This window comes from Cyprinus carpio, chromosome B4, assembly GCF_018340385.1.
Source record: "Cyprinus carpio isolate SPL01 chromosome B4, ASM1834038v1, whole genome shotgun sequence".
NCBI classification, from domain to species: Eukaryota; Metazoa; Chordata; class Actinopteri; order Cypriniformes; family Cyprinidae; genus Cyprinus; species Cyprinus carpio.
The window spans coordinates 33,927,061-33,939,162 of NC_056600.1; the positions used below are offsets into that span (position 1 = coordinate 33,927,061).

Here is a 12,102-nt window from a genome sequence, read left to right on the forward strand (position 1 = left end):
AAGACGACCGGTCAGTGTTGGTTCATGTTCATGTTGCTGTCGCGTCTCGTAGAGGTTTGTGACTAGGGGCGAGACGTGGGCTGATGACGCCATCGGGTCAGAACATATACGGACTCGCCGTCCACACGCGCGCGCGCGGCGTCTCCAGATTGACCCTCTCTGTCTGGGACACGGTCTCACAACCGAGACGCCGGACCCGTCTAATCTATGCTGCTCTTCACTCCCGAGTTTCCTAAAGGTGTTACTGGATGTGGTATGTGTTTATGGTCTCAAAACTATCTTCACTAATATCATCACATTTATGTGCCCTGCTGAAAAAAACAAAACAATAGAAACCATTACAAACCATCAGCAATTAACCATTAAAACCATTACCAAATGGTTTCCATTCCGTACTGTGTTTTGGGCATATTCCATTAGGATTTATTGGTTTGTATAGGTTTCCATTACAAATTTGTATTGGTCTTTATTTGCACATATTTAATGGTTTCTGTCGCAGTTTTGTATTGGTTCTGATTTGAATGTTTACCTGATAGCTGGAAATTAGGCCATTAATTAATTCATTACATTATTTAAGTTATTAATACAACTATACACAGGTTTTGTCAAGAATATAATTTATTTATTTAAACTACACACCAACATTTCAATAGCTAACAGTTCAGGTTGTTTTGCACAGAATTAAGTATATGCACCTAAAATCAAAATTATTCACAGAATACTCAACAAAGCTGGAATTAACACAAAACCTTTACATTACTTTTTTTTTTTTAATTACTGTTATTAATTAATGCATTATAGAAATACAGGAACTATGAAGTGTGTTTGTGGCTTCATTGTAGCTGTCTTAGACCTGCAAAAGAGAAGGAAAAATCATTAGGACAATGTACCACTTAAACCACATTTCCAGTATGTGAGATTATCATACATATATTTATATCTCAAAAAAGTTGCAAACTTAGTTGTTGACAAAACATCATCATGTTTAAATTTGTCCAACACTTTGGGGGCACTTGGAGCAGATTCAGGTTCTTGATAGATATGAACTTTTGTCCATTACACATTTTATGTTCATGAGTAAAACAACCAGTTTGTTTTGTTCAGTGTCATGTTTAGGAGCATGGAAATGTAAAGCCAATGTTCCTACAGTAACAGACCAAAGTGAAACATATTTTAAAACAAATACACTTTAGAATAAGGTTCCATTAGTTAATGTTAGTTATTCCATGGTCTGTCTGAATACTGGATTCTTCTTGGAATTCTTGGAATACTGGTTCCAGGTCAGTTTAATCACTGTTCCATACTCATGCGCTGCTTTAATAGATGCATATATATTTTTGCTGTTTTTGAAGTAATTAATTGTTTGTAGAGAGAGACACACACAGACAGTCTTTATATTTTCTTCTTGTCATTTCTTCTTTTCTGTTGTCATTAATTATTGTCCGCTGTGTATTTGTAGCAATAGACAACAATACATTGAATGGGTCAAAATGATTGATTTTTCTTTTATGTCAAAAATCATTAGGATATTAAGTAAAGATCATGTTCCATGAAGATATTTTGTCAATTTTCTACCATAAATGTATCAAAACTAAATTTCTGATTAATAACATGCTTTCATTTGGACTTTAAATATTTTTCGCCATATTTAGATTTTTTTTGCTCCCTCAGATTCCAGATTTTCAAATAGTTGTATCCTGGCCAAATACTGTCCTATCATAACAAACCATACATCAATGGAAAACTTATTATTATTATTATTATTATTATTATTATTGACATAAAAAGATCAATTAAAAAAAAATAACCCTTATAACTGGTTTTGTGGTCCAGTGTCACAAATAGGCTTGAATAATTACATTGTCTACTTTTTATGGTACATAGTCTCTATTCACTTCGAGTCATTATTTGAAAAGAGGTTGTAGTAATTACATTCAGATATGGATATGTAAATACTTACCACTGACAGTTTTATCTGGTTTATGTCACTGATCTTCTCAGCTGGGTATTTCCGTACACTTAGGAGGCGCTTATTTCCTCTGAGGTGTGGCCTCTTTTCTTTAGCTTCTGAGACAGACACTCTTGTTTGGAACACACACACACACACACACACACACACACACACACACACACACACACACACACACACAAACAAACAAACAAAAAGTGAAATTCAAGAACTGATGGACTAATCTCAGACTTTAAATCTGAATAGGTTTTTATTCTCATTAAAAGTCCTTAAAAATGATGTATAATTTGTTGGAATCGGACAAAAAATGACTGAGCTACACCCATTTGAAGTTGAAATAGTTGGCAAAGACAATTTGGAGACTATAAAAGCTATAAAAACTATAAAAGCAGTTCAATAAAGAGCATTGAGTGACTGTCATTCTGTGTATATTTATCAGGATATATATAATTGTAATTTGAATGTCGGATTGAAATGAACGCTGTTATTAGAGTAGTTAATAGTTAGCATAAGTGCGGCTAATAATAATAATAAAAAAATATTAATAAGCATGTTTTTGTGTTTTGATTTGGTACTGAAATTGGTATGGAGAACCGTGGATTTTCACTGGTATTGGTACCGAATACTGAAATTTTGGTACCGTGACAACACTAATAGTTAGTAAACCTGAAGACCTTGATTAATGTGTTCAGGTGCACTGCACCAGGTTGGAGCAAAACTCTGAAAAGATAAAGAAGACAACCAATATTATGATGTTAAAACGTTAAACAAAGTTAAAGTTAAAAAATTTGATTCAGAGATATGCACAACATCTGAAAATGCACAAAGATGAGAAGAAAGCTGTGTTTAATGAGAACTTTCAACCCACTGAAAAATAAGAAGCAATATTAAGTTACAGATGCATTTTTATTTATTCTTATTAGTATTCTTGAAATATGTTAAAATTACCTTGTGGTTTATTGATGATTTTCAGTCTCTAAAATAGAAAAGATCTATCAATGATGAATGGTATCATACATGCATCATATGTAATGATATTTAATAAGAGTTCTAACGCTGTGTCTACACTGGACGGCACAACAAAATACAACAGAACCTATTATAATCAGTGATGCTGTTTATACTGGAAGCGGCACAATACAACAAATCACAAACGGTAAACTGATCCCTCTTTCTATTTATGATGTACTGACACAAAGTTCAAATGATTTTCAACAGTCACTTTGGTGCATCCAGTGTAGACATGGTGTGAAAGTGTGTAGCTTGGAGATAGAGAATGGGACTCTTCATCGCTGTCCATTGCATTCTGGATATACAATACAAATCACCAAAGGAAAAAATGATTATTTACATTAATATTTTTAAGCGCTACTTGCACTTTATTAGAATGGACTAATATTTGAATCCCTTGTTATTAAAGTTTGTGGTCAGTTGTTTATGTTTCTGAAATAAGTCTCATGTTCACCGAGAAAACTGCATTTATTTGATCATAAATAAAAACGGTAATGTTGTGAAATATTACAATTTTAAATAACCGTTTTCTATGTGAATATATTGTAAAATTTTGTTTATTCTCGTTTTCACAAGACATGATTTCTGAAGGATTATGTGACACTGGAGACTGGTGTAATGATGCTGAAAATTCAGCTTTGATCACTTTTTAAAACATACTGAAATAGAAAATAGTTATTAAAAAAATGGTAATTTCACAATATTACTATTTTACTGTATTTTAATCAAATAAATGCAGCACTGGTGAGAATAAAAGATTTTTCAAATACATGATCAATCTGACCCTTAAACTTTTGAATGGTAGTGTATGTTTGAGATATTACTTACTAGTCATATGTTTCATAATGTCTAAAAATGTTCTTCAACAGGAGATATGACTCTAGAGCACAGCCATCAGCATGGAAAAATCTAGGAACAAACATACTGTCACAGAGACAAAAATATTTATTAAACAATGCCAGGTTTATTATAAATAAACTATAGCAGAGGTGAAATGCAGAAAATAAAAATTATTATTTACAGAATACGCAAAAAAAAAAAAAAATTGTTTTACTAATTTAGTAATGCTCCTACAGCGTGGACATCAGAATAACTAACAAGCAAACACACACACACACACACACACACACACACACACACACACACACACACACACATACACGTGTTTCCATTATCTCTGTCAGCAGTTCCCTTCAGAAATTTTTAAATCGGGAACTTCTGTGTCGTAGAGGGTTTTTTTTTTTTTTACACTTCTGAAATCACAGAACAAGTGGTATTTATGTGTTTACCATGAAAGATCAAAACCTTAAGGTTTCATCCCATTTTCACGCTCTTTGTAAGTGATGTAACGTTATCCGGTTACGTTAACTGTACAGTGCATACTTTTAGGTTAAATTAATTAGCTTACTTCCATTCATCTGTTTATATATATATGAGAGAGTATATAGATATAGATTTCAAATATATATATATATATATAGAGAGAGAGAGAGAGAGAGAGCTCATCTACACACAGGATGACAATAAAAGCCCAAACTTTCATAAATAAGAGCTCAAGTTTATCGTTACCTCTTGTAGTTAGCCTTACGGTTGAGATGCTAAAGGACTTTTTCTGACGACACTAAACCTTTTCTATAAAGTAAATATTAAACGGAAGCGTATCATTTACATGAAAGAAATAAAGTGCCAGAAACACTTATGTACTATTTGTGTAATTTTAGAGACAAAACTTACCTAAAAAAATTAGTGAAAACCACATTGAGAGTCAGCGTTCAACTTCTTGACAGTTGAGCTGCCGCCTCCATGGTGTCTTCCCCCGCTCCAGTTCAGTGCGTGCACCCATTACAGCACGTAGAAGTCATGCAGAATTTACGTTTATAATATAATATAATTTAGAAATGGTAAACGTTGTGTAGAAATAACATTGAAAAAAAAACATTGATAAAAAACGCATGATTATTCGTACACATTTACACATGATTACCAATTGACACTAATATTTAAGCTTCATGTTTGATGTATTTTTGCATATTTTCAAAATACATTTCAATATATTTAACAGTGCATCAGTCAGATGTCGAATCTATTTCTTCACTAGCTATATTTATGTTCATGACTAGATGTTAGGGTTATATATGGTCCGAAATAAACGTGCTTTTACTAAATTTGGACTAAATTAGATAGACCAAACAAAGGCCAGTTTTCAACATCTATTTTTGGGCTATATTTGGACCAAATCTGACAGACAAAATAAAGACCATTGTTGATTTTGGGGCTAAATTTGGACCAAATCCAACAAACCAAGCAAAGACCAACTTTCAACATAAATTTTTGATCTAAAAGAAGGCCATGACGGGTTTTAGCCCCAAAAAACGACGTCCAAATGACGTCTGGTGCTGGGTGGGTACCACCATAAGTTTCCAAAGGTGTTCTATAGGTCCTTAATGGTATCCAATAGACAATATATGCCACCTGTAGAAGAAATCAAATTAACAATAGAGACCAACAGAGACCATTACAGTGTCCATTTAAAACCGTTAGAATTCCCATTAAAACCATTACAAATTCTGTAATGGTTTCTATTGTTTTTTTTCAGCAGGGTGTACTTTTTTAAATACCCTATTAAGGATGTAACGTTACTTCTACAGTTTATGTGTTTCTTATAAACTGCTTAAAGCATCTTATATTTAGAAACCGGACATCATTCGCTCCTAACAATGATAGATGAGGAGTAACACCTGAGTATGTTGTCATTTTTACTGGTTGATATAACTGAACATGTACAGCTTTAATCAGTGAACCATATTTATTTATTTCTTCTGGGGGGAAAAAAAGCTTGTATAAAGATACTTCATTTAATTCTTAACTGGAAATATCACAAATGCTTCATAGTTAATTGTGAATTGATAGTACTTCACACTTGCTTGTGTGAAACAGAAGATCTGTGTTATCGATAACTTAAGGAATCTGTGATTCATCTCTTACAGATCCACGTAACACTATTATAAAGATGGCATTTATTAAAGAGGAGAGTGAAGACATTAAGATTAAAGAAACATTCAAACAAGAAGATACTGAGAAACAAACAAAGATGGAGTTTATTAAAGAGGAGAGTGAAGAGATCAAGATTGAAGAAACATTCAGAGTCAAACGTGAAGATACTGAGGAACAAACAGGTTGGTTTTTATTCTCAAAGCTGAACTCACTCCTTTGATCTTCATTATAATCCCCAGTTCTCCAGAAAATGAAAGACATTTTTGAATGATGTCACATGAGTGTTGTAATAAAAGTAATTTTATTTGACATGGAGCGGGTCACCTCATGTGGACAGACATAATAATAATAATAATTAGGGCTCGCAAAATTTCAAAAACCCTGGTAGCCCTTCAGACAGGTACTCTTAAGATTTTGGTAGCCCGAAAATTAATTTAACTAGCCCAAATAAAAAAAAAGACATTTAGGTGTTTAAATGCCAATCAAAAATATTTTTAATACACAAATATCAACAAATATGAAGGAAGGAATATTATTTCACTATTAACAGGGTATCTGCAGAATTTTTAAAAATAAATTTAAGGCAATTTGTGACCCATTTTAAGAGCTGCACAAGTAAAATGAACACCATATGAGTGGAGTTGGACAATGTCTCAAATGTATGGTGACGTACAGTACTGAGCCTTAAAATTACATGATTTATAGTGCAGATACAGGTTTTCTAGTTTTCTAAACTAAAATCTTATACAACAGCATTTCAGCCTTTAGACCATTTTCTATGAAAAAAGGGATAAATCAAGCATCTAAATTGTCATTTAAAACGTATAAATTTTACTGTCTTGTTTAGATTTTTAGAAGGTACATTAACTTCTTTCTCATTTACAGCTCTATGTGTTTGCTGCATAAAAACATAAGTTGATATTTGCATTGATCTGACCATAAACAGCAAGAAAGGCTTGTTGGAAATGCAAATTCATTCTCTGCCACGAGGTGGTGCTTTAGGAGCACTGAAATATTGCGGTTAGAGCTGAAGATCTTTGCCCGAACCCGACGGGACCCGACAGGTTCGGTCGGGTTCGGGCTTAATTTCTATCATCTTACGCAGGCTCGGGCCGGGCTCGGGTTTGCGCTCCGGTTTGCGAGGTAAACAAGCAGTCATGTGATGTGTTCCGATTAGCGCGAAAATGAATGCTGAGTAGGTGTAATGGAGGCTTGCCTCTGGCGATTACGTTTTGGTTGCACCAGCAACTAAAGCAAGGTCTGAGGTGTGGAAAAGTTTTGAAAAGTTTGACCATGTTTATAATGAGAATAATGAGTGAATGACGCACCATCAGTGAGCGCAGGAATGCGCTGAAGCCATCTACAGTGGATTCAATAATTTTCCTCCACAAAAACATGTAGGATTAGCCAAATCTCTGTGAGTAAAGGTTTTTCAAATGATAACTAAATATTCATTAAGTCTAAAAATGCATAATGTGGACAGAGTCTATACGCCATTGTTGGCACTATTCTTTTATTAAATGTCAGCTGATAGTGGTGAAGCAAATCCGGCGGAGCCTTTATCTTAATTTCGTTATTGCCAAATACCCATCTTAATTTAAAATTTATCTTAATTTAATTTGTAAAAAAAGACTCGTTTTTATTGGTGCATTGGTCTATTTACAGGCTAAATGAGCCTATGCCTATTTAGAGTGCTGAGATGTTAAGATGTTACAGAGGACTTATTTTATTTCTTTATTCCAACTTCCAAGTGGTCTAGTCTACGTTAGTTATGAACAAATTATGTTAAAACATATATAAATGACTCATTCTTGACAAAAGGCAAAAGAGCTGTGTGTGCGCGCACATTTGAATAATGTCGGGCTATGAACGGGTTCGGGTTTTTAAAAAGCTGTCAATCAAAATGTACTTGTCGGGCTCAGGCCGAAACTTGTCGGGCTCAGGTCCTGTCGGGCCTAACTTTTAAGGCCCGATTACAGCTCTAATTGCGGTTTCCCCGACGGCTGTAAACAAAGCAGCTCCGCGCTCATAAACGCTGCTTTATCAGGAATTATAGGTGAAATGAAATAAAAATGCCAACGACACGTTTAAAACATTTTATGGCCTTAAGTTTAATGCTACTCACTTTAGGAGTTTTTAAAGACCCGCGGGAGATCTGCATTAGATAGCCCATCAGGCAGAGTGCTGATACATTTTGGTAGCCCGACTGGAAAAACAATAGCCCCAGGACGTCGGGCTAGCGATTTTGTAACAATACATTTTATTTATAATGCGCTTTTCTCACACCCAAAGTGATGTACAACAATGTAAAAAAAAACAATTGAAATGCAAAATTCAATGATACAATATAAAACGGCTAAATAAATCAAATCAAAACCGTAATCAACCGCTTAATCATGATAAGAAATTTTAAAGAGGTAGGTTTTCAACAGTTTCTTAAAAGTACTTCGTGTAGGAGCACTTCGAACATTTGAAGGAAACATATTCCATAAACTCGGAGCGGCACAATAGAAGGCACTCTGTCCCATAGTTTTAATCTGGAGTGGGGCTGATAAAGAAGAAGAGAATTAGCAGAGCGAAGAGGACGAAAAGGCATGTAAGGGTAACTAAATCACAAAGATGAGAAGGAGCCAATTCATGCACAGTTTTATAAGTTAAAACAAGTGTTTTAAACTCAATACGCAATTGAACTGGAAGCTAGTGCAAGTTACAGAGGACACCACTGATGTTCTGCTATGAGGCTGTGTGTGTGATAACTTGATATATTGAAGCCTGTTTGATAGATTTTGCTGATAGACCAATGTAAAGAGAATTGCAGTAATCAATTCTTGAAGTGATAAAAGCATGGATGAGCCTTTCAGTATCAGGTGTAGAAAGGAAAGTCCTAATCCTAGCAATATTTCTGAGATGATAAAATACTGATTTAGTAACACTCCTAATGTGAGCCTCCAATGTCAAATTAACATCAAATATCACACCAAGGTTACAAGCTTGTATAGATGGCAGTACAGAGCTGTTATCCAGTCTCAAATTAAAAACTGCTACTTTTTTGGATGGCTGCTGGTGTGCCAATAAGAAGAACCTCAGTCTTAGAGCTATTTAATTTTAGAAAGTTGTGAAGCATCCATACTTTTATGTCCTGCAAACATTCAGAAAGTATTGCAGAACAAACTGTAACATCAGACTTTGAACTGATGTATATTTGGGTATTGTCAGCATAAAAATGATACCCAAGACCGTGTTTTCTAACGATTTGCCCCAGAGGAAGCATATAAATGCTAAATAGTATGGGCCCCAAAACAGAACCTTGAGGGACTCCATATTGGACCTGACTAATGTCTAAATTGTTATTTCCAAGAACAACAAACTGGGATCTATTTGTAAGGTAGGATATGAACCGATCGAACACAGTTCCAGAGATAGCGAGCCAATTCTTTAGTCCATCAAGTAATATAGAGTGACAAATGCTGCACTCAGGTCTAACAAAACCAAAATGGTAGAGGCACCAGAGTCAGCTGAGACCAGGAGGTCGTTCATAATGCAAACCAAAGCGGTCTCAGTACTGTGCCCCGACTTTACCCAGATTGGAAAGGCTTTGAAAGGTTGTTTAATGACAAATGAGAATGCAATTGTTGCATAACAACACGTTCCAGGACTTTAGCCAGAAAAGGAAGATTTTAAGTGGGCCTGTAATTTGTTAGATCAGAGGTATAACATCCAGGCTTTTTAGGGACTGGTGTGATAGCTGCGACCTTAAGTTCACGGAACAATCCCAGTAATAAGAGAAGTGTTAACAATAGGAAGGGCGACATGAGCTAATCACAATAATTTCTGATCTTTCTTGCAATAACGATAATTTAGGGAATCCTGTCTTTTTTCTTTTAGAGAAAAGTATTATCTTTCCTATTTTAGCCAAAATAAGGTGTTGTGAGCATTACACACAACTGTTTAATTCATACTGGAAGCCGGAGGGCGCCCTTGCACAGAAAATCCACATATGCACAGTAGAAGTAATGGTCCAGGAAATTACTAATCTGGACAGAGATATCCAGTGATCGCTGTAGCTGAATAAAACACAGATAGATAAATCTTGACTGAGGAAACCTGAAGACAATAAACATGCAATTGTACAAAATGGTCTGTGTTCTTCAAGCAATCTTGGGTATATTTATAATGCAATGGTAATCGGCATAGCCTTTATCACTGTATATAAAATAGTATCATTTCTGGCTTATTCTGATACAAAAGCACATCTGATCTCAAAAATAAGTTATTTCAAACACTTGACTATGTTATGATGTTAATATGGAGAAAAAGCACATTAATGAATATCTTTGTTGGACAACAGTTGTGTAAACGACTCATACACATGTAAAACTGTATTGCACGTGCTACTGTAGTACATCTACTCAAGGCTCAGACTGATTTTTGTCGCACTGTATAGCGTTATCCAAAGCTGTTCCAGATTGTAGAAGGAGCTGCTCAATTTCACGTCCGCCCTCCTTCACATCACTCCACACAGTCGCACACAGAAATATGTAAACAACTAGACTTATTATCGTTATTATCGCGGATAGACTAATTCTTATTGTGGGAAGACTTTTTACCGGTATATCGCAAATAAGATATTGCCCATCCCTAGTTAACAATATTTAATATGAGGGGACTGATTGTCGACAGACACCCCTTAAGAACATTAGTTGGAATAATAAGGTCAAGGATACAAGTGATTGAGTTCATTGTCAACACTAATTTTGAGATGTCATCAGTGGTAATTGTTGCAGAACTAGAGAACAAAACCATAGGAATACTTGGTGGAAGAACCTCAGGGAGCACAGAGCTGGGGAGAAACCCAATAGACTTATAGATGGATTAAATTTTAACCTCAAAAAAATTAAGAAACCTGTTACACTGCTGAACAGAAGAACATGTGCACAAGCCATGGACGGTTAAGACAGCTGACTCCACTGTGTGACCCTGTCTCTTGCTCTCTCTCTCTCTCTCTCTCTCTCTCTCTCTCTCCACACATTAACAGTCAATAGCAAATACTTAAACTAATAACAAAACATACTTACAGTAGCCGATTCAGAAGCGCCAGATTGTCGTAGCAAAGTTAAAATTAACTCCTCTCGGGGGTTCACGAAACGGTCATCCATAAAATGCATTGCTGTTCTGTTGTAAGTAATCTTAAAGATTCCTAAATGCATCTACTTTCAGAAGGCCAAATAAAGTGCATCTCCCTGACATGGCTGCTTCAACACTAACTGCGGTTAATGAAACCACATGGGCTTACTTTGCGGGAACATTTTGGCAGCATTACCGAATATTTCCACATAGTGACGTAGAGATGTGGGGGTGTGTTTGAAAGAGCCCTGTTGAGGGGGGCGTGGCAGAGTCTTAACTTTGATAAAGAATATATCTTTGGATTTGAGAATTTAGTCTTTGCAACTTTACAGATCTTCTTTATGCACCAAGAACTTGTAACACTCCAAAGAGAAAGGAAGAATTGAAATTGCATCATGTGACCCCTTTAAGAGCCTCACCGTACTGAATTAAATGTTCATCATACATAAGCTTGTGAACTGTTAAGCTTGATTTTTTTTTTGTATTGCTGCTCAAGTTGCCTGTTTTTAACCTTGAGTGCCCTAAGCTCATTTGTATACCAAGGAGATGATTTTGTGAATGAGAAAACACGTTCCTTCATAGGAGCAAGGATATTCAAGGTAGATGATAAAATGGAATTGTAATCATCATCAGTATAACTTGTTGGATGCTCAGAAATCAGACGTGAGAAACTATCAGGATCAATATTCTTAACATTTCAAACCTAATTACTCTCTTCTGAGAAGATGATCTTGTAGAAGGGACAGGTATATTAAAAGTAAGAAGCTTATGATCAAGCTGTTTGATGTCAACGCCAACAGAACACACCAGATCAAGTATGTGACCTTTGTTATGGGTAGGAAAATTAACATGCTGGGTCAAGTAAAAAAAAAAAATCAGGTGTCTCCAGGAAATCTACAGTTTGACAACAAGTTACATTATCCACATGAATATTAATGTCACCAATGAGAACCATAGCTGAACAAACAGAACTAACCAATGCAAGGAGTTCAGTAAGTTCTTCA

General features: G+C 35.3%; 1 protein-coding gene across 2 annotated transcripts in view; it reads left to right on the top strand.

Annotated features, from left to right (window-relative positions):
• Positions 1-12,102, top strand: part of LOC109081144 (gastrula zinc finger protein XlCGF57.1-like) — a 28,457-nt gene continuing 16,355 nt past the window's right edge. For both annotated transcript variants that reach the window (XM_042722961.1, XM_042722960.1), the window contains exons 1-2: positions 1-253; positions 5,968-6,156. In XM_042722961.1, coding sequence (XP_042578895.1) covers positions 208-253; positions 5,968-6,156 — 235 coding nt within the window. In that variant the 5' untranslated portion in view covers positions 1-207. The remainder of the gene's footprint in view (positions 254-5,967; positions 6,157-12,102) is intronic.